The 21,830-nt window shown below is 52.0% G+C and overlaps 1 protein-coding gene across 2 annotated transcripts in view; it reads left to right on the top strand.

The window, feature by feature from the left end:
- Window positions 1-10,995, top strand: part of SLCO3A1 (solute carrier organic anion transporter family member 3A1) — a 208,663-nt gene extending 197,668 nt beyond the window's left edge. Inside the window, exons 9-11 of one of the 2 annotated variants that reach the window (XM_037053685.1) lie at window positions 1,539-1,603; window positions 3,057-3,299; window positions 10,396-10,995. In XM_037053685.1, the coding sequence (XP_036909580.1) occupies window positions 1,539-1,603; window positions 3,057-3,299; window positions 10,396-10,478 (391 nt within the window). In that variant the 3' untranslated portion in view covers window positions 10,479-10,995. Of the gene's footprint in view, window positions 1-1,538; window positions 1,604-3,056; window positions 4,426-10,395 lie in introns of those variants that run through there. The other variant, XM_037053684.1, reaches the window with a different exon arrangement.
- Window positions 10,996-21,830: the final 10,835 nt, after the last annotated feature.

The following is a 21,830-nucleotide window of genomic DNA, read 5'->3' on the forward strand; positions in this document are numbered from 1 at the left end:
GCCGGCGCCTCCTCTGCTCCCTGAGTAGCACAGTTCCTGATGCTTGTCCGAATTCCCCGGGAGGAGCATTGATAGGAGGATTCAGTGCATTGATAGGATTCAGTGTTGTTGTTCCAACAACACTGAATGTTGTCTGGAAGGTCATTGGCAAAGCCTTGTGACTGTGCAGAAGCGGTCAGGGTGTGTAGCAAATTGCCCCTGCACCCTTAATGTGAAAAGTATATTTGAACAATTCACACCCAGCGTTTGCCTGGCTGTGGCAGAACAACACGTAGCTGGTGGCATCGAAGCGCCTGTTGTTCCTTTGAAAAAAGCCACATGGCATTGTGAATCGAAAGTCATAGAAATGTTCAGGTTTTTTATGCAGCAACCCTACCTTTTGCCTCTTACATTAAGAAATACATCTCCATAAGGAAAACTCAGTGCAGATGGACTTTTATAACAATGTGAAGCATGAAAACAGAACCACCTGAATTGGACTAGAATCACATTATAGTTACCACCATTGCACGCAACCATTGAATGCAATAATGAAAATTCCTAAGAATGTGCCAAGTGTTTCTGAAGTGAACTTTTGTATCTGGTGGGTGATTCCCTGTCACGTCTATGTGGAGACAATGCGTCAGATCTCAGATGCGGGTTTGCCGTGGCTGCATCTTGCCTCGTCCTCAAGCAGGGGGGCCGCTGCTGCCCCAGGTGGGAGCGCACCTGCCAGCCAGAGCGCTCAGAGCGTCCTCAGGCAGGGGTGTAGGCCGGCCCCCTGCCAAGCCTTTCAGGTGCCAGTGCCAGGCTGCTGGTCCTGCGCTTACAGCTTTGCCAGCGTTCCCCTTCGGCAGGTGGGGTGATGGAGGCCCAGAGGCTGATTCCCAGTATTCGCCAGATCCCTCATCCAGTGAGTTGTGGGGCTCAGGCTCGGTCTCTGGCCTTACCTGGAACTTTGAGTAACAGGCCTGAACCCCCATTTCTGCACAGCTTGATCTGAGGATCATTTGTGAGAACACGTGTGAGGAGAGCGTTTTAAGGGCCTGTTCTGGGTGAACTAAAGCCAGAAAGACAGGGTCCATTCAAAAAGGAACTGGGGCCTTGTGAAGGCACCTCTCTGGCGTGAGGAACTGGGACTGCATATGGTGGGTCTTACTGCTGGTGGCCCATCCGGGGTGTCCCATTGTGCTGGTCCGGTGAGTCGGCAGAGGTGTTGGCAGTGCTGGCCTGTCTGTGCGGCAGAAGGGGATGGCCTTCCCTTACAGTTTCCCACGTGGGTGGGACTTGTTCACCTAGGATGTGTCCCTGTCCTGGCAAAAACGAGGTGTCTTTCTTTCAATGAAGACTGTATGGGCGAGATTGACATTCTGTCCTTGGAATGAGAAAAGGAGCCCCAGTAATTGAATACTTACCTTGTCACGACAGGTATCGACATTTTTGAGACTTGAGGCAGGGCGAGCGGGAGGAAAGAACCCCTGATCTACAGCAGTGAGGGACCCTGGGTGTGTGAATGGAAGGGCAACAGTAAGAATCTTTTCCTGTTTCTTTGCATGCAGGACAGTCAGCCCTGAGCTCAAGTCTTACGCCCTGGGAGTCCTCTTTCTCCTCCTCCGTCTGTTGGGTAAGCAGCATCTCTGTCCTCAATAATTCTTTGGATGCTAATGAGCAGGGGAGCGGGTATCAGTGGTATCTCCTGCTTTTGGAGTTTGTCTTTTTGTTCTATGATGTTGAAGTACAGGGACCTGAGGAATCCTACATAGAAGCAGGGAAACTGGATTCAGTCTGTAAACTGCAGTCAGGGTTTCCACCTGCTCCAGGTTGATGGGCATAGATGAATGTGTGATACCTGGTAGCAAGTAGAAGGCCCTTATATATGAAAAAGATGAAAACATTCTGTGAAACAGTCATTCCACGAATACACCTTTACTTAGCATTTCAGGTGTTCAGCGTTTCCCAGACCTCATACAGGTGAGTGAGCGCAGCCCCGCTCTCCAGCGCCCTCCTGCACGCTGGCCTGGGTCAGACGCAAGTGCAGAGCTGCTGTAGAAATCCTGACACCGCCTAAAAAGATGCATGGAAATTAAAACTAGTTAGCATTCACAATAATTCTCATGCAACAAAATGAAAAACACTGCAAGGCATTCCTGAAAATTATGAAGCGTATGTAAGATGCTGATAATGTTAAGACCACTGAATGTTGCTTTAAGATTTTTCCTTATTTCTAGGTCTGCACCCAGAAATCAGTTGTTTGTTTTCTGCAGTAATATCTTGCAACTTCTGTACCTAAGACACACAGCAAGAGATGAGTTTAGATACAGTGGTCAACAAGAGCTGCAGGCAGACAGAAAAAGAACCCAGACTAGTCCACAGAACAGTGCGAGGCTGGTGGGCAGGCCTCTCCCCGCACAGCCAGCCACGGAACCTCCTCAGAACAGAAACGGTCTGACCAGGCTGCCAGAAGTGCTGTACCAATTCACACGTCCCTAGCTCAGAAGGGAACCCTTCCACGCAGTGGTAAAATTCTGAGGCCAAGAAGTTGTCAGTACGTGTGCGTGCTGGGCTTCTCTCCTGAACTCTGCCCACAGAGACCACAGCCGCAGGCGCCACGTACTCACATTCAGGGGCTAGTCTCTGTTCCAGCCCCTCCCCCTGAAAGACGCACGTGACTCTAGCAGCCCCACTCGAAACCATCCCCCTGCAGGGAGACCCGCCTCTTTGTCCCTGTTGTCAGTGGATGACGATGATGATGGACAGTAAGCATTATCCTATGCTTCACATTCAGCTTACGGTGCTCCAGGCAGTGTCCCAAGTGCTTCTCTCACATCCGTGCCATCCCTCTCCCGCAGTCTGCGAAGGCCTGGTGCTGCTGCTGAGGTAAACCAAGGTGCAGAGGGCTTGAGCGGCCTGCCCAGGTTGGTGCAGTGGTAGAGGGCAGGACTCGGACTCAGGGGTTTGTGTCCCAACAGGGTCCTTGCACCACCAGCATGTCACGGCACAGCCACCTGTGACACTGTCCACCTGGACGGCAAACCGCCACCAGAGCTGGACACCAAGTGGTCCTTTCCTTCCGACAGGATTCATCCCCCCTCCGCTAATCTTCGGGGCCGGCATCGACTCCACCTGCCTGTTCTGGAGCACGTTCTGCGGGGAGCGGGGCGCCTGCGCCCTCTACGACAACGTGGCCTACCGCTACCTGTACGTCAGCATCGCCATCGCCCTCAAGTCCTTCGCCTTCATCCTCTACACCACCACGTGGCAGTGCCTGCGGAAAAACTATAAACGATACATCAAAACCCACGAGGGCGGGCTGAACACCAGTGAGTTCTTTGCCTCTACTCTGACCTTAGACAATCCGGGGAGGGACCCTGTGCCCACAAACCAGACACATAGGACAAAGTTTATCTATAACCTGGAAGACCATGAGTGGTGTGAAAACATGGAGTCTGTTTTATAGTGACTTGAGGAGGGCTGGATTCTGTATAGTGATCAAAGGGTCATTTTTCCTACAAAAAGAAAAAAGGTTTCCAAAAAACAACTCAGTACACACACATGCACACCGCTGCCACCACCTTTGTCTCCAAATCAGAGCCAGACAGGACTCACCTGAGAGCGTGGGACCGTGTGTCTGACGGGTGGCCTGCTCTCTGACGCCACCGAATGGTGTTTCAGGATGCTGACGGCTGTGAGCAACAGGCACTGCCAAATTCAGGGCACAGTGGCGGCCAGCTTGGAGGACAGACATTCCTGCATATACACACAGCATACAAAACATTTTTAAAGAAAGTCTACTAAAACACGTTGACAACATTGCCAGGATGAGCACTAGTGACACACCCTGTGACAGCCCCTCTCGTGGGGGTGGGCGGCACCCGGTCACAGGAGTGCAGCCCGCTCCTCTGGGACATCCGCAATACGGGCCGTCCTGCCAGCGGCCCACCCAGCCGCACGTGGGTCAGGGCTCAGACTTCTCAGCGACGCCAGCGGTGACCCGCGCTGCAGGCCGTAACAGGCGACTCTCACCAGCTCCATTTCCATGTTCGAGACTGAGGGGGAGCCGGGCATCGGGGGGCCAGCACCTCACCTTCCCCCGAAGCACCTCCCAGGGTGGGCACCCCAGCCCCGCAGAGTGACCTCAGGAAGCAGCGGGCCTCACCTGGCTATGACAGACTTCACTCAGAGCCGGTGACACCCAGCGCAGTCCCAAAACTCATGTGCTTACATTTGCCAAACATTTTTGCCATTTTTTAAAAAATAATTCAGTGCATATGAATTTCCAACTGTTCCATGTATAACCCTCTCATGCTATTTTTAACTACTTCTGAAATCTGTTACCCCTTCAGTCACTAACACAGTTCTCTAGGCCGAATTTACTATACTGGTTGCTTTTACTTTCTTCCTTTTTTAATGCACCAAAATATAATGTGATTCAAGGGATGAAATTAATCTATTGTAGTTTTTTAATCTTCATTCGGATATTCTGCGACAAGGATATATACAATGTGTTACAAATAGGGAAAAAATACTTGAAAAAGAGTGGACATTTGAGACAAAGGGAAGGGCACGTGAGGAATGACACATTTGCCTCCCGGCTCTGCTCCTCAGGACCCAGGGACACGGTCGCAGGCCCTTTTGGACTCACACACCATGTTCCGTGGGCTTTTTCTGCAGCACGGGGAGGGAAACGAAGGCTCCGTAGTGCCAGCCTGTAGCGTGTGCGGTTGTGAGTAGACAAGCCCACGGGCTCTGGGAAGCCACAGCACCTGGAATGTGGACAAAGTCCATGAGGCCTTCAGGGTTAATCTTGAACTGAGAGACACGTTTGCCTGTGTGTTGAAAGTGAAGGAACCTCAGAGAGCAAACCTTTGTCACTGTCTGGGGTGAGCATGATAGGACACACAGCTGGTGGCCAACAGTCTTGGCCTTCCAAGGCTGTTCCAGAAGGGGCAGGACCTATGCAAGAGCATGCTCACACACACAGACCCGCTTCCTCATTGACCTTGGCCAGACTGCCCATGACCCTGGGAAGGACCTCCTAGGTGGTTTGCTTCTCTGCCTCAGGTGCACAGTTGCAGTCACTGCAAAAGCAAGAAAGGTGGGTGCCAGATGTTTAACAAGCACTGTAAAAGGGGTGCTTCAAGCGACAGCGCCCAAATCCAGACCGCACCCCAGGGAAGGACAAAGCTGGCGCCGCGGTGTGGGGCCCCAGGCCAGTGGCCCCCCCTGCAGTTCGCGTCTGCGCCTTTCACGGAGAACAGCACGCTGGTCTGTGCGTTACTGAGTTGGACTGCTCTCCAGCTCACTCGTGAACTGCACGTGCTGTCAGTCGGCATAGGTTGTGTGTGCGTTCTGTGTGGACAACACACCACCAACTGCCACTGCACAGCTCTCCAAACTCACACACACAAGCCCTGTGACCTAGTGTTTCATAGAGCTACTTACTATTTAAAAAAAAAGTCCTGAAAACTACTTGCATCTTTTCCCCCAAAGAGTTTGGATTGAATGGCTGTTAGGACGACAAAGAACAACGCTGGGCCCAGTATTACCAACACCTGGACAGAAATTTAAAGCCCCTGTGGTGAGAAGGCTCTGAAGTGTGTGATGTCACCTTTAAAATGTTCCTTTCTCTCATATACTACAGAGTGGAAAACTTAGTGTAGTTTCAAATTTTCTTTTGTGCTACAAAGAACTACAGTACACATGATGCCAGACCCAGCCCCTTGGGTTGAGTAAGAAGGTGTCCTTGAGTAAGAGATGTTGTCCGTCACACTCACCAAAAACCAGCCCCGAGGGACAGAGCCCACTAGAAGGGGAGTGGGCTCCAGCATCTTAGCTGAACCCGCCCAGGGATGCATGGAAAAGTCTCTCTCTGATGCAACTTTTGACAGATTTGTGTAACGCCTGTGGGCCCAGATGTTTTCTCACAAGTGTGATTCCTGCATACAAAGGAAGTGTGTTTTGTAAGAGTAGCTCGCTCTCAGGAGGACATGGTTTGCTGTCTTCCTTCAGCCCAGGCCGCACACTTGTCGGGGAAGACAGGCAGCCTTGCTCCCTGCTGCTGGCCTTAGTAGGAAAGCCGCAAAGCTCCTGGGCACCCTGGGGACCCTGCCACCCACCAGAAGGCCACAGCATGCGGGCTCCCCTTGCAGCTAGTGAAGGTGCAGGAGAGGCCTTTCCCGGCTCCCTAAGGAGACTGTAGTGGTGCTGAACAGACAGAGTAGTGAGGGAGAACCAAGAGCTGCTAAGGGATCCTTGAGCAGACTTCCCGCTGCCTTCCAAGCAGGAAGGAAGGAATGTGTTTTCTTTCTCAGCCCTCACAGGGTGGCAGTTTCCTCCAGAGGTGCTTTTTAAGGTGGCGTTCCCTACACGAGAACCCCCAATTCCACCTCCATGTCTCCAGCAGTGCCCTGGAGCTTCCCCTTCCCTGGGCACAGCCAGACTTCCCACAGACACACTGGGTCGCCCACCCCACCCCAGAGCAGGGCCGTCTTTGGCTCTCGGTGAGGCCGCAAGGCTGGTTTCCGGGCTCAGGTTCTGAAAGTGTGGTTTCTGTCCCGAGAGCTCTCCCCGCTGTGCTCGGCAGCACAGGCCAACCGGAAGGGGCAGAGCAGCTGACGAGGAACTCGAGGGCAGAGGACAGGACCGGCCCCTGTTCCAGGGCAGTGGAACGGTGGTGTTCCACCGTCGTCCGTGTGTTTGGTCTAGATGCAGGATGCAAACCAAGCAAGCCCAGTTTTGCTGCAACAAGAGCAGCTGCTGCTTGCACCAAAAGCACACCAGACCCTCAGCCACGATCTCAGTTAGGTTTGCGTTAGAGCAAAGGCCAAATACCTAGGGGTGCCATGTTTCCTGAGTGAGGGGCTGCTGACATTAAATTCTCCCTGGAAAACTAGTTTTCCTAGGGACACAAATATTGACCATGTCCTTCCCTCCTTGTTCATCCTACTCACCCCTCCCTTCTCCGTAGAGTCCTGAGTTCTGAGCAGCAGAGGACAAGGTCCTCTCTTAGCGCAGCCGCATCCGAGTGCAGCCTCTGGTCCCAGGGCCCCCGCCACCGGCGAGACGGCCTGTCCGCGGGAACAGGCATAGGAGATTCTTCCGTGCAGGTGCCCGCTGCCCAGCATGGCCTGCACACAGCTCCCCACACAGCAGACAAGTGAAAACGCCTAATCCAGAAATTCAGGAAAGCCAAGATCCTCCTGTCCCTCAGAAATCTGACCCCGTGGAGACGGAACGCACCCCTCAGAGAGCACCCGTGCAGGGATAGTGTCCCTGGGGGAGCACTGTGTGAGTGGCGTCATGTGTTCTCTGCATGTGCGTGCTCCCTCCTGTATGAAAGGCTGGCTACATGCCAGGCCCCGGACCAGATACAGAGGTAAAGAAAAATAGAACCACAGTCCTGTCCTCTAGGATGTCACAGTTCAATGCGCTGAACAGACCTGCGCACAAAAGCAACAGAATAACAACATACAGGGCCCGTCTGTGTGTCCATCTGGGTGCAAGAAGGGCTGATTCATGACAGTGGTATGTGCTGGCTCGAGACCAGGAGGCTCATGGAGGCCCAGAGAGAGGGGTGGTCGAGGAAGCACAAGGAAAGCGCCCTGGGAGTCTGCCCCTTTGTGGGGCTGCGGGAGCGAGTTCACAGAGAAGGGCTTTGACAGCCACGCTGTTGTAACGGCACAACAGTGGCCTTAGGCACAGTGCAAACGAGGGACGGCCTGGGCCTCGGACCTCGGAGGGCTGGTCTCTGTGCCGAGCACAGGCTGAGGCTGGGGGTTCTGGCGGCCGAGGTCATGTGCTGGGAGTGCCCTTTAGCTAGGTGACCATCGACCTGGACATTCCTGACTGCTCCAGGAGTCTAGTTGAGATGCCCCATGTTCCAAGAAGCAGGTAAGTGGCCTGTTCTTGTCCGACTGACCGCCCCTGCAGTGATGGGAACAGGCATGGAAGGGAAGATGGGGAAAGCAGAGAGGGGTGCACACAGACACTGAGGAGTATTTCACACCCCTCCCTTCTTCCCGCCGGCACGGAATGCGGTGCAGTAAGACTAACACATGCCAGGCGGAGTAACTGGTCAATACTAATAAAAACTAATAATAGCTAACATTTTTCAAGCACTTACTAGAAATCAGCTTATTACCTGTATTAACTCATTTCATCTCAGTAGCTCCATGAGTCAGGAACTGTTGCAGCCTTCAGCTGTGAGAGGAATGGGAGGCTTGGAAAGCTTCCACAGTTGGCTCAAGGTCACAAGGCAGAGTGAGGATTCAAACCAGCTCGATGAGCCCAAAGCCCACGTCCTTGGTGCCATGGGTACCCACTCCCCACATGCTCTCCCAGGCCCCCACTGTGACAGCTGGGAGCCCGCAACAGCTGTGTTCGGGGATGGCCTTTCTCCCTGTGCTGCGCCTGCTCTCGACCACAGAGCCCAGCGTCTTACCTGCCCGGGGCGTGCTGCTGGAAGCAGACGGGTGAGAGGAGGGGACGGAGGCCTCTCTGCCCCGACGCACTCTGAAACGCACCTCCAAAGTGTCAGGATGCAGGGCACTCCCTCCGTGCCGCTGCTCAGCTCCAGTGCGGAGGCCCCCGAACCTGCTCCTTCCTGGAATCGGGTTCACAGCGTGAACCTCAGGGGCTCAGCCCTGGTCCAGGGCCTTCAGACACCCTGACGCTGGGCCCTGGTGGAGTGTCTCTCTTATCAGCTGCTAGGCTTTTATACACAGCTTCTAGACATTTCCATTTTTGCATTAATGGTTCGGGCTAGCAATCAGTAGTTGGTGATTACCTTATGGAGAAAATGTTCAGAATTTATGCCAAAGCGATCATGTTCTACTATGAGCAAATGGAACAACACGGTAAATTCTCTGGAGGTTTAATACTCCGTAGGTTGAAATTTTTACCATCCCATTAAATCCCCTGAAATTATGTTTCTCTTAAATTCATGCAAACTTAATGGAAGATAGCTCTCATGAAGATGTATTTGTCAACACCATTTGATTTCAGAAGCTAAGGTCATAAAAGGAATTGCAAGCATGCAGTGTAGCAAGTTCCATTACAAGAGAAACCCCCCCACAAAGTGAGCTCTAAGCCTGGAGAGAAGGGGCTGGGAACTCAAGTTCATGCAGAGCCTGCTACCCAGGTGCCAGGTGCCACAGGGAAGCAGCTTCCTCACACGGGCCCTGCAAGGTAGGTATGTTTGTTTTCCCACTTGACAGATCAGAAAACCAAGGCTCAGGAGACCCAAGCTTCCCAAGAAGGTCACGTAGCTAGTTAGAAAGTCTCTGAGAGCCAGTGCCAGTTCTGCTCGACTCCTGAACCCTTGCTCTTTCTGCTCTGTCACTGGCCACCACAGTGGGGACACAGAGCTGCCTTCTTAGGAGCTTCGACGAGGCCAACAGCGCACCTACTATCGAGAAAAGCTGCGGGGAAGTCCATAGTTTCATAGAGAAATGAACCCAGAGGCAAGTAAACATCCTCAGCCAATTGTGCCTACAGGCACAGGAATCTAAAATAAAACCTTTTTGTGCTTTAGAAACAACATCAGAGACATTTAAAATGACTCCTCCCTCCTCCTAACAACAGAGAATCCTCTGCCTCATTCATTCTGTGCACACGAGCCAAGCCGCGCCCCCTCGCTTCTGCCCCAGCCGCCCCCATGCCTGCCCCTGAGACTTGGGGCAGGACCCCGAGACCAAAAGAACCTGAGCTTGTGAGGTTCTGGAAGGGCGAGGAAAGTGGTGGCACTCACACAGTCTTGAGCACCGCCAGGTCATTCTAAAGGACCCGTAAATGAGCAGGGCCTCCCTGGCCACCCCCCCGAGACCTACATGGCCTGTCAGTCGTCCCAGGGCAAGCTGGGTTCCTTCTGCCTTTTAAACAGCCACAGTGTCTGTCTAGGAAGTGTGGCATGGGCGTAAAGCCTTGCCCCAATGAGGAGGTGGTTCCCCTCGGCACACAGTGGGCGCCTGTGGTGGAATAGCCACCACACAGACCCGCAGGGCTGGAGGGAGAGCGCCTGATGCTGGGACACCAGCGGTTTTCTCTGGCACTCGGCTGCCTCTCAGTAGAGACTGCAGTGACACACAGACTCTCAGAACAAAAGGCCCATCACTGGTGATTTTTACAAGATAAGGATAAGCCAGTGACCAGGGCACATCTTATCCCTGTGAGTGTTGCACAGATACCTCAATATGCTTCTCAGGGAGACACGGCCTTCAAAAAGGTCTCTGGGCTGGAAATCTGTGTCCTTGGGGTTATACAAAGCAAAACCCAGCATTCTGTTGGCATGACTTCCTGTTCTTGTCCATTCCACTGCAAAGCCATAGGGCTATTTTATCAGCCTAAAAAAAAGCAGAAACCAGAAAAGACCGATCTCTCTTTTTTCCTCTTGGCTCTTCTTCCCTCCTTCCCCTTTAGGCACAGAATACCAAGACATTGAGACTGAGAAAACCTGTCCCGAGTCACATTCACCTTCAGAAGATTCCTTTGTGAGAAGCTGAGGGCCTGGCCCTCATCCTCCTGCCAACAACGGCCCATCAGCACCCGCAGACCTCTGCCCAAGAACCCGAGGGTCCCCAGGGAATCACCCAGCCAGAGCCTGGCCCTTTGAGGTGGCCATGATCAGGAGGCCCCCCGACCCCTCGGCGTAGGCACCTTCCTGGGCCACTGAAGGGGAGTAGTGACCCAGTGTGCAGCCCCCTCGTGCCCAGCCCTCGGGCGCCTGGGGAGACGACCTGTTGACTCGCTTTAGAAACCCCTCTCCAGAAGGCTCCTCTGAGCCAGGCCTCTCCCGCATCTCTGCCCAAATGCGCCAAGGCTGGATGTCAGCAGGAGGGGACAAAAGTCACCCTGTTTCACAGAAGGGAGGGGGAGAGCACACACTCAATAGATTTCGAGTGTGTTATTCTGTATTTTTGCAGCTTCTATTTTCTAGATGAGCAGTTTAGAGATACGTGATGTAAAGTACATACTGTATGATTGCTGAAAATTATATTAAAAGCACTATTTTAATTCTTCTCCTGTCTTATGCTGTAATCTCTAGCATCCTTCTCTCTGTGTCTTTGGGTAGAACGATTCTTCAGGAGCGTGTTTCTGGCTGTGTGTGGTCCATGTTCATGGCCTTGGAATTCTTCCAAAGAGCACGGTTCCTGCAGTCAGAACAGACCTGGGCTCAAATCCGCACCCCGGCACTGCAGGGCTGAGGCACTGAGCGAGCGATCCGATTGCTCCGCACCCCCGTTTCATCATCTGTAAAGTGGGGCGACTGACACCTGCTTCACGCCAGTGTGTGAAGCTACCGTCTGGTTTACCTTTCTGGTTCTCCCACTGTCTATGTAAACCCTGGGGAATCAGGGAACAGCTTTATCTCCCGGTGTGCCCGCAGTGCAAGGCACGACATTTGGTGGATGCTCAATACACTACCGAATGAATGAGTGAGTGAGTGAATGATGGGTGAACAAAGAGCCTCTAACGCGTCAGCCTGGGGGGCTTGGCTTCAGTGTCCCTCCTCAGATGCAACAGCAGTCTTTGCCTCCCCCTCTCAGGTCCACAGAGCACCCCCTCCAGCCTCTACCTGTGGGTGGAGTCCAGGTCACCTTCCCAATCCTTGCCGGCCTCTTCCCGATTGCCTAGCTTCTCTCCATCATTCGTGCACTGGCTGGACTCCTGCCTCATGGCGACGGGTCGGCCAGGTGGATGCCTGGTACCGACATGCATCTTCGAATCCCCACTACATTCCTTACTTGGCTGGGGAGACCGGAGCTCCAGGAGCTAATGGTTGTACTGTCGTCCAGGCCTGAGACCTCGGATGGCCCACTCTTCTTACGGGGCTAGCCCTGGTATCTGGCACACTGTCTGCACAGCCCCTGCAGCCCCAACATCCTTTGTGGTCCAGCTCTTGGTTGAAGACAGCACCCGCCCCGGCCCTGCATGTCTTTGTGCTCCAGGGTGGGCAGAGGCAGGAAAGAGTGCCTCCTTCTCTAAAGCCCTACTATCTGCCTGGTAGCACCTGATGGGCTTTTTCTTTAGCCGGGCCCTGCTTTTTAAGTGATGGCTGATTTTGTTGTTGTTTTTGTTTGGCAAAGCAACATGATTTATTCTCTCCAGCATAAGAATCCCAAGAAAATGCAGTTTCAACCTTCTCTGTCCTAATGTGAAAAGATGCTGAAGCAGCTGAAAAACTTAGTGGTTCCTCGCGGGAGCTGGATGCACCAGGCGTTCGGCTGGAGGCGATGAAGGCAGCAGGGACCGGCAGCAGGGCTACTGCGGAGGGCGTCCGCGCGCTCAGCCGGCATTTCCCATTTGCTTGTCGTCTACAGTCTCATTTCTATTCACTTGCTACCTTTTCCCTCGTGAAGGTGGAACATTTATCAAACACTTACTCGCTTTCCATGTTATCTTAGCTTCACAAAGACATGATTTCTTATTTGTAGTCAACAGATTCATCCTTCAGTATTTAAACGGGTCTAGGAGAGCTGTTCATACAGGTTGTTCCACCAACTCAGAATAAATCTCTTGAGATTGAACTCCAAGTGCCATCTGTTCCCAACACCCTGTCAGCTGCCGGGGCCGGCAGCTCTGAACTGCGCGCACCCTGGGCCCTTCTTGAACCTGACCTGAAGTCCAACCTGACCCTTTCTCTGTCTTTCTGAAAGGGCTGGTCACACACACACGCATTTAGCTCTACCCAAATAAAACAGACTTTCTGTGGCCTTGAACATGGATTCAGAATCTCTCGCACACCCAGCTTTACAAAGACCACGTTTTCCCCTTTCGCCTTCGCTACCTCAGAACTCCTCCTCTAGGCCTGTTTCTGTGCACAGAGACATCCATAAGTCAGTCACGGGGCAGGGACTTTTACTTTCCAGAGACCACTTAAGAAAGTCTCATAACCCTCCCGAGTCCTGTTGGCCCAGTATGGGATGCATGAACCCCCAAAGGAGGATTGTTTCAAAGGGCTCTCCCCGCTTCTCTGAATCGAGGGGTGAAACAAGCAAGGCCATTTGCTGGGAACACAAAGGCAGGGTGACAGATGCGTGAACTTGTTCGGTCAGCAATGCAGGAAGCAGCCTCGGGGACTCGGCCTCAACGTGGCAGAAGCCGTGGGCTCCTTTGGGAAAGCAACGTGTTCCCACAAGGCTCCTCCACGTCACGTGTTTCCGAGACCACGGCCACCACCCCCAGGCACGAGCGAACCCTCTTTCCGGTGACGAGGAAGAGGGAAGCCTCGTCCTCAGGCTCACGGCCCAGCTCAGCGCCAGGTGCCTGCCTTTCCCCGTGTGCTGCCCTCGCCCCCAAGACTGCCCTTCGCTTTCTTCGGGAATTGTTCTGCATTGAGGCAACTATTTTCATAGTGAAATCAGTGCCCATTGTGGTTTAAGAAGGAAAAAATAAAAGAGCCCAAAGAGAGTGTCAGTTCCTTCAGTTGCTTCTGAAATAATCATTGCCTAGATCTCCAGGTCTTATGCCAACAATCAGGCATTGCAACGCAGCACTAGAAAAGGAACCTAGGCTTTCAGCAAAACTTTATTCAAAGTTGTAAACTATGGCCCTTGAAGGAGCATATTGCCCTTGACCGTTTCCTCACACATCAGCAGCCCAATCCCCCCAAATCATGGAGGCGCAGCCCCTGGGGAGGATATGGAACTGAGACCCGTGCCGGGTGAGGCCAGGGCTCCACCGGGACCCAGGGCCCTCACTCGGACCTGGTCCACCTCTGTCCCCAGCGCCCTGTGCTGCCCGGGGACCAAGAGCTGGGGGGACGAGAAGTACTCCCTCCACTCATTCCCTACCTCAAATCAGGTGCCACATGTAAAGCCAGGCCTTGAATCTTAGCACAGACAGCTCAGCGAGGCCCTCCCCAGCTGGAGAGCAGGTGACGGGTGTACATCCCAGCTCGGCCGCCACCAGCCTGAGTCAGCAAGTCAAGTCACAACTGTGAGCCCTGCCTTTGTGCGGCTCTAACGTGAGGAGGCCGTGCACTGCCTGGCAGAGCCGTCGTGAGAACTCAGTGGGCAAAGGCCCCAGTGTCAGCCCCTGGGGCTGTGATTCATGGAGGGGCCTCATCCTGGGCCAGATACACACAAACTGGCTTCTGCTGTCAACCCGCTCTGCGAAAGCCTGATAGGCGACTGCTTTGGGGACCCCCTTCCCCCAACTGTGGGGCAGAAAAGCAGTCGTGTCCTGTGTTCACGAACATCACTGGACCCCACTGCTGGCACCCTAGGACGCGGGCAGACAATGGGGCAGGATGACAGCTGGTGCTCCCTCCAGAGCACCCTCCCCACTTTCCAGAACCAACAGTGACCTGGCGCCTGAACCCCCAGCACCTCCCAGCCTTCGGGTAAGTAAGTATTCATAGGCTTTGCATGTGAAGACCACGGAGCGGGGCTGGTGCAAGGCCCTGTGGGAAGCCCAGGGAAGCCCTGGACACAAACAATCCAGCACCACAATGGTGCTGTGGTGCCCAAGCGTGTGGCGCCTCTGGGCCACACATTAAATATACCAACACTAACGAAAACTCATCAGCAAACCAAAAGGTTTTGAAGTAAATTTATGATTTTGTGTCGGGCCACCTTCATAGCCTTCATCCTGGGCCACAGGTGGTCCACAGGCCACGGGTTGGCCGCCCCCGGAGCCTCCACGTAATAAAAAGACCCCTGTGATGCACTGCCCATTCGGGGGCACATCAGGAAAACCAGAGACGGGCACCAAGGGGATGCCGAGGGCACAGTCCCAGATGAAGCTTCTCGAAGAGGTGGGGGCCTGCAAAGAGCTCCCGGCAAACCTCTCGCATCCAGGCTCCAGGCAGGAGGCTCTGCCCCGGCCGTTGGGGTGGGTTTCTGGGAGGACGCAGGCAGTGGCTGCCAAAGCCACCTCTCTCTGAAGGGACAGGACAGCAACGAGAACAATGTACCCAGCACTGTGCTGAACTGTTTCCGCGTTTAAGCCCTGCAAACACCCTGCAAAACGGGAGTCATTTCCCACCAGCCTGCTGGCCGGGGCTTTCGTCTGGACTCCCCTCCCGTAGTACGGAGAAGGGAACCGCGCCCACTTCCCGGGGAAGAGTGTGAGGAATCAGCGCGCTCCTGTCTGGGAGGCACCGAGCCCTGCGCATGACACCCAGAACACGGCCGAGAAGCACCAGGGCCCTTCCGCCACGCAAAGACACAGGAAGCACAGCCCTCCTGCTGCCAGGTCGTCCGAGGGAGGACTGAGCTGCCAACAGGGCTGACCCGGGAGCTAAATAATCATAACCGCGATTATCTCCCTGAGGACGTTACTGGTCATCACTGTTTGCGCCCACTGAAATTACACGCCTAAGAAGCAGAGTCACCCATTGGCAGATAAATCTAATTACATTGGAAGAACGGCATCCAATGGCTGATTGGGTTAATACAAGAAATCTATTTCCCAGAGCTATTTCAGAAATGCTTCTCCAAGCTGGATATGTTAAAGCTGGTACTCTGAATTCAAATTATATACTAATTCCTTTCCCCAAACCATCCCGCATCCAGCCCTCGCAAACACAACATGTACCCTCTCTGAAAAGGAACGATGACAATCTATTTCATAAAACCGCACAGACACACGACCTCTTGATCTTTGTGTAAGAATAGGTCTACAAAACCGAGTATTTGGCAGGAAAGTCACTTCAGCAAGTATTTCAACTGAGTAATACGTTTCTTGGCTTGATAGTTTCATTTTAAATAATCATTAAAGATTGTGATACGATGTGACCATTCACAAACTTCAATAATTTTTTGTTCCCAAACTCCAATTCCTGTGATTTCCTCAACGAAGTAGCAACGATTACTGGCGCCCGAACACATTGCTCCGTAGGGACAGAGGAGTTCTCCTTTTCCTCTCTGGGAACGCCCAACACGCTAGTTGTTCTTACACTACGGGCCAAGTCCACGGCTCCGTGGCCAAATCTCTGTCCGGCACTCCCCACGCCCACAGCCCCAGGATAACGGCTGTCTGTCGGACACACTCATTCGCGCACAGCTCTTCACCCGGGGCTCCCTCGGCACCCTACACCGGTGTACACCCTGGGTGCTTGAAATACTTCTGTGAGGTGGAGACAGGCAAGGCCTAGAACTTGACCAGAGAGTTTCTACCGGCGGAAAAGTCTCAAGAACAGAAGGCACCTCTCCCAGCACTGCCCCTCCACTCCTGCGGGCAAGGAAAACAAGCCCGTCCACCTGCTGTGCTCTGAGACGGATGGGAGGGGGGGCCTCAGCGTGCACCGACCTGAGGAATGGACGGACCGCCCCACATTGTCACGCACGTAAAAGGAATCTTCACGCAAAGCTATTGCCCAAGTCAAATCGGGCACAGTGAATGCCTACAGCACACGTAAAAAGGCCTCAGTGTCTAGCCTGAGGTTACCTTTGGGAATTTCACGCCACATAAAGATAGTACCCTTAGACCAAAACAAGCTCTTTAATTACCTAATCTCTTCAGACCAAAGCTCCAGGACAACCCAAATGCCTCTAATGCTCAACTTCTTAGTAGGCTATTCGGTGATCTTTTGAAATATTCTCATCTGTTTTTTTCTTTTTCCAAAAAACACAAAATCATATATATTCTACCATCGGCTGCAAATGGCTCATCTTGCCAACCGAGCCGTCAGCAGTTGTGTGTAGCTACACTAATAAAGGGTGAAGTGAGACCATCAATAAAACCAAAGAACCACCGACTGAATTGGGCAAATATATTCCCCAGTGATATATCCGATAGGGCTAATACCCAAAACTTGTGAAGAACTCATACAGTTTTGCACACACACACAATTTGATTAAAAAAGTGAGCAGAGCACCTGAGCAGACACTTGTCCAAAGAGGACCTGCAGCTGGTCAACAGACACATACGAAAAGACTCTCACGCACTAGTCAGAGAATTCTGAATTCAAACCACCAGGAGATGCCACCTCCCACCTGTCGGAATGACTATCGGTAAATCGACACCCGACGCGTGCTGGTGAGGACGGGAAGAGGGGAACCATCGCCTGCGGCTGGTGGGTTGCAGGTGGGTGCAGCCACGGCGGGAACGGTGCAGGTTCCTGGGAAAAACTGACGGAACCAGAGACCCCACATCCGGGGATGTACCTGAAGAAATCCAAAATAATTCCCAAAGATGCGTCCCTCCCTATGTTCACTGTACCATCATTTACGGCGGCTGGCACAGGGCAGCAGTCCAAGTTCGACGGACAGATGGACAGACGGACGAGGAAGATGCGGCGCACACACAATGGACGGTCGTTTCATAACGCGATGGAGTGTTACCATCTGCGACAACACGAATGCGCCCGGAAGGCGTTATGCTGAGTGAGGTAAGTCAGACAGAGAACGGCAAATACCGCATGATTCTGCTTACATGTGGCACCAGAAAATGAAATAAAGGAACAAAACGAACACGCTCACAGGTAAGGAGGCAAACTGCCAGACGAAAGGGGCTTTGGGGAGGTTTCTGAAGAAAGCGAAGGGGTTCGGAAGGGCGGCTGCTGGTTACAGGACAGTCGCAGGGACGGACAGTGAGACAGGGGACGCGGCCGGTAACACTGTGGAACCCTGGATGGCGCAGGCTGGGGACCAGGCGTATCAGCAGGACCACGTCCTCAGTTACACAAATGTCCAAGCACTCCGTTGCACGCCTGAAACGAATATAATATTAAACGTCAACTGTAATTGAAATTTTTAAAATGAAAACATGTGAAACCATTGTCAAAGACAAAGGCAATAACTTGAAAAATAAAGTGTCACTGTAGTCCAAGATTAGATGATTAAATACTTGAAAAATGTGATTTCTTCCCAAATTATTTCAGTAACTCAAGAAAATATCAATAGGGGTTTCTATGGAAATTCACAAACATTATGAAGTTCCAGTGCAAGTGTTCAAGAAAAGTCATGGTAATTCTGAGACTAAAAATAAGAGGGAATAGTAAGTGAGGAGTTCTCAAAATTGCCACATTGATAAAGCTGTCCTTAAAAAAGTAAGTCATTTGCACGGGGCCAGATAAATAAATCAAAGGCTCAGAACAGCATCCATGAACATACCTATATCTGTACATATAGAGCCGTAGTAGAATTGTATATACAGGTGTGTGTATCTCTAGATGTAGATGTAGAGATGCAGACAGATGTAAAACAGAGTATATTAAGGAGAGCATTTCAAATGACTGGGAAACCACTGGACTATTACACTAACCGTTTAGAGAGACAATCTCAGAATGACTTTGATTCGCTGCCTCTCAGCAATGAACGTTCAAACCCCATGTGGTTTCAGAGCCAGAAGTGTTTAAAAACTATAAAAATGTAGCGAAAACGAGACAGGCCCTGGCCGGGCGGCGCAGTTAGCTGGAGCGTGGCTCCAACGCACCAGGGTTGCGGGTTTGGTGCCGTCGGGGCGCGTACAGGAAGCAACCAGTGAGCGCACAGATGTGTGGGACGACAAATCTCTCTTTCTCTCCCTCGGGTAAATCCATCATCAATAACTAAATAAAAAGAAAAACAGGAGAACACATTCACCTCACAGTTTGAGGATTTTCTATAAAGATCCAAAGTACAACAATCCATGAATAAAATGACAAGTCTACTTCAAAATTAAAATGTCTGTGCAATCTAAACAGCATGCACGAAATCGAAAGAGGAGAAGACTATTTGAAATATCCACAAACGACGAGTGACTCTGAGAATGTGTCAAGAATCCCTACAAATCCACCAGAAAAAGGGGAAGGACCAGAGCGGCCCTGGGAGACCATCGTCATCCCCCTAAGTTTGATAGAACACGCAGTGAACACGGGAAGTTCACAGATGTGTAAAAACAAATGTCCTATAAACTTTCCGGCAATCAAGGAAACACAAATCTGCAGATTCTACTAAACAATTCTACTAAACAATCTGCAGATTGTTTTAGCCGATTAGGACGGGGGAAATTTTTTTATAACACCTCCTGTCAGGCACCAGCATCCACATGAACTCGGTACGGCCGCCCCAGAAGGAAATTTGGCGATGCCTATTGAAGTCTGCGTGTTCGCACAGAATGATCCAGAAATGGCATTTCCCCACACCTGCCCCAATACAGCGGTGGGACGGGGGCAGGGGGGCCTGACGTGACAGGACGGGACACCCTTCAGATCCCTGGTCACTGCCTGTCCCATCGCCACCAACATGCAGGCCTCGGCTGGGCTCCCGCGTCCACCCCTGCTGACCGACACCCCCAGCACAACCCCACTGGACCCCCGTTGAAATCTCACCGCCCTTCCACACCCAGCACAAACATCGCAGAGGACCGTGGCACTCCCTGAGAGGAGCCCACTAGGCTTAGCTTTTGGCCAACGGCTCTACAGCTGGTTCACATACAGGTTCCATGGGCTGTCTGCCCCCCCAGTTCTCCCCAGGCGGTCTCATGAAGGCATCTCTCAGGCCAGGTTGGCCCCTCCCCGGGGCCCTGGAGGCAGGGGCAGAGGCCCAACACCCAGTGGGGAGTCGGTGGGGAGGCTGCTGATCCGCCTGCCCCACCTTTTACCGGGAGTGATCGTTCAACACTAGACCCCATCATCCTTTGCTGTCCCAGCACGTACACTCATATTCATATTTAGATCCATATGCTATAGATCTCTACTTTTTGAACATTTTATTTCTTTATTTTTAGAGAAAGGGGAAGAAAGGGAGAAAGAGACATCAACTGCTTGCCTCCTGTACATTCCCCGACTACGGACTGAGCCCACAGCCCAGGCCTGTGCCCTCACCAGGAATGGAACTGGTGACCTTTAGCTTCGCAGGAGGACACCCGACCAACTGAGTCATACTGGTCAGGGCTGTTACAGTCCTCTACTGAGACGCATTCTTCAGACAATATCTATGTCTTGCGTAATTCTTTAGCCCTGACAGTACTTAAGATATAACCTTATACGTGTAAGAGTACATTCAGTATTTTTAATGCATGAAGTGGATTTCCTGTCCAGAAGCCAAAAAAGGTAGATCACATTGCCAGGGGGAAGAAGGTCTGACGCCCAGAGGCTCCCTCACCACACACACACGCTCCAGAACTGGCCCAATCTCTCCCCTAAGGCCACACGAGAAAAACCAGAACGAGAGTGTCTTGTATTCTCCATCCCCATTAGCTTAGTCCAGATCAGCCTCTCTGAGTGTTCCTCACGTTGAGGTGCGACTTCAGAGTCCCTGAGGCTGTTCGACAGGTAACCGTGATCTCTCCTGAGTCTTCTACAGCCCAGAGAAATGACCTGAGTGCTTCTCCTTCCGCCGCACCCCTTCTGTCTCTGTGGGGACTCCAGAAGTCAGTTCCTGATCTGGGTGCAGGGGGAAGGACATGGGACAGAACCACTCCCCAACCCCTGCTTGGGGGCGCCGTGGTTTCATTTCCAAGCAGGTTGGACTGCATGGGCCCANCAACCGTACATTGATGTTTCTCTCCCTCTCTCCTTCCCCTCTAAATATAAATAAATAAATAAAATCTTTAAAAAAAAAAAAAAGTAAGTCATTTGCACGGGGCCAGATAAATAAATCAAAGGCTCAGAACAGCATCCATGAACATACCTATATCTATACATATAGAGCCGTAGTAGAATTGTATATACAGGTGTGTGTATCTCTAGATGTAGATGTAGAGATGCAGACAGATGTAAAACTGAGAGTATATTAAGGAGAGCATTTCAAATGACTGGGAAACCACTGGACTATTACACTAACCGTTTAGAGAGACAATCTCAGAATGACTTTGATTCGCTGCCTCTCAGCAATGAACGTTCAAACCCCATGTGGTTTCAGAGCCAGAAGTGTTTAAAAACTATAAAAATGTAGCGAAAACGAGACAGGCCCTGGCCGGGCGGCGCAGTTAGCTGAAGCGTGGCTCCAACGCACCAGGGTTGCGGGTTTGGTGCCGTCGGGGCGCGTACAGGAAGCAACCAGTGAGCGCACAGATGTGTGGGACGACAAATCTCTCTTTCTCTCCCTCGGGTAAATCCATCATCAATAACTAAATAAAAAGAAAAACAGGAGAACACATTCACCTCACAGTTTGAGGATTTTCTATAAAGATCCAAAGTACAACAATCCATGAATAAAATGACAAGTCTACTTCAAAATTAAAATGTCTGTGCAATCTAAACAGCATGCACGAAATCGAAAGAGGAGAAGACTATTTGAAATATCCACAAACGACGAGTGACTCTGAGAATGTGTCAAGAATCCCTACAAATCCACCAGAAAAAGGGGAAGGACCAGAGCGGCCCTGGGAGCCCATGGTCATCCCCCTAAGTTTGATAGAACACGCAGTGAACACGGGAAGTTCACAGATGTGTAAAAACAAATGTCCTATAAACTTTCTGGCAATCAAGGAAACACAAATCTTCAAAAAAATTGCAGATTGTTTTAGCCAATTAGGACGGGGAAATTTTTTTTATAACACCTCCTGTCAGGACCGGCATCCACATGAACTCGGTACGGCCACCCCAGAAGAAAATTTGGTGATGCCTATTGGAGTCTGCGTGTTCGCACAGAATGATCCAGAAATGGCATTTCCCCACACCTGCCCCAATACAGCGGTGGGACGGGGGCAGGGGGGCCTGAGGTGACAGGACGCCCTTCAGATCCCTGGTCACTGCCTGTCCCATCGCCACCAACATGCAGGCCTCGGCTGGGCTCCCGTGTCCACCCCTGCTGACCGACACCCCCGGCACAACCCCACTGGACCCCCATTGAAATCTCGCCGCCCTTCCACACCCAGCACAAACATCACAGAGGACCGTGGCACTCCCTAAGAGGAGCCCACTAGGCTTAGCTTTTGGCCGACGGCTCTACAGCTGGTTCACATACAGGTTCCCTGGGCTG

This window comes from Sturnira hondurensis, unplaced genomic scaffold, assembly GCF_014824575.4.
Source record: "Sturnira hondurensis isolate 20B ecotype Veracruz unplaced genomic scaffold, ASM1482457v3 Scaffold0007865, whole genome shotgun sequence".
Lineage (NCBI taxonomy): Eukaryota > Metazoa > Chordata > Mammalia > Chiroptera > Phyllostomidae > Sturnira > Sturnira hondurensis.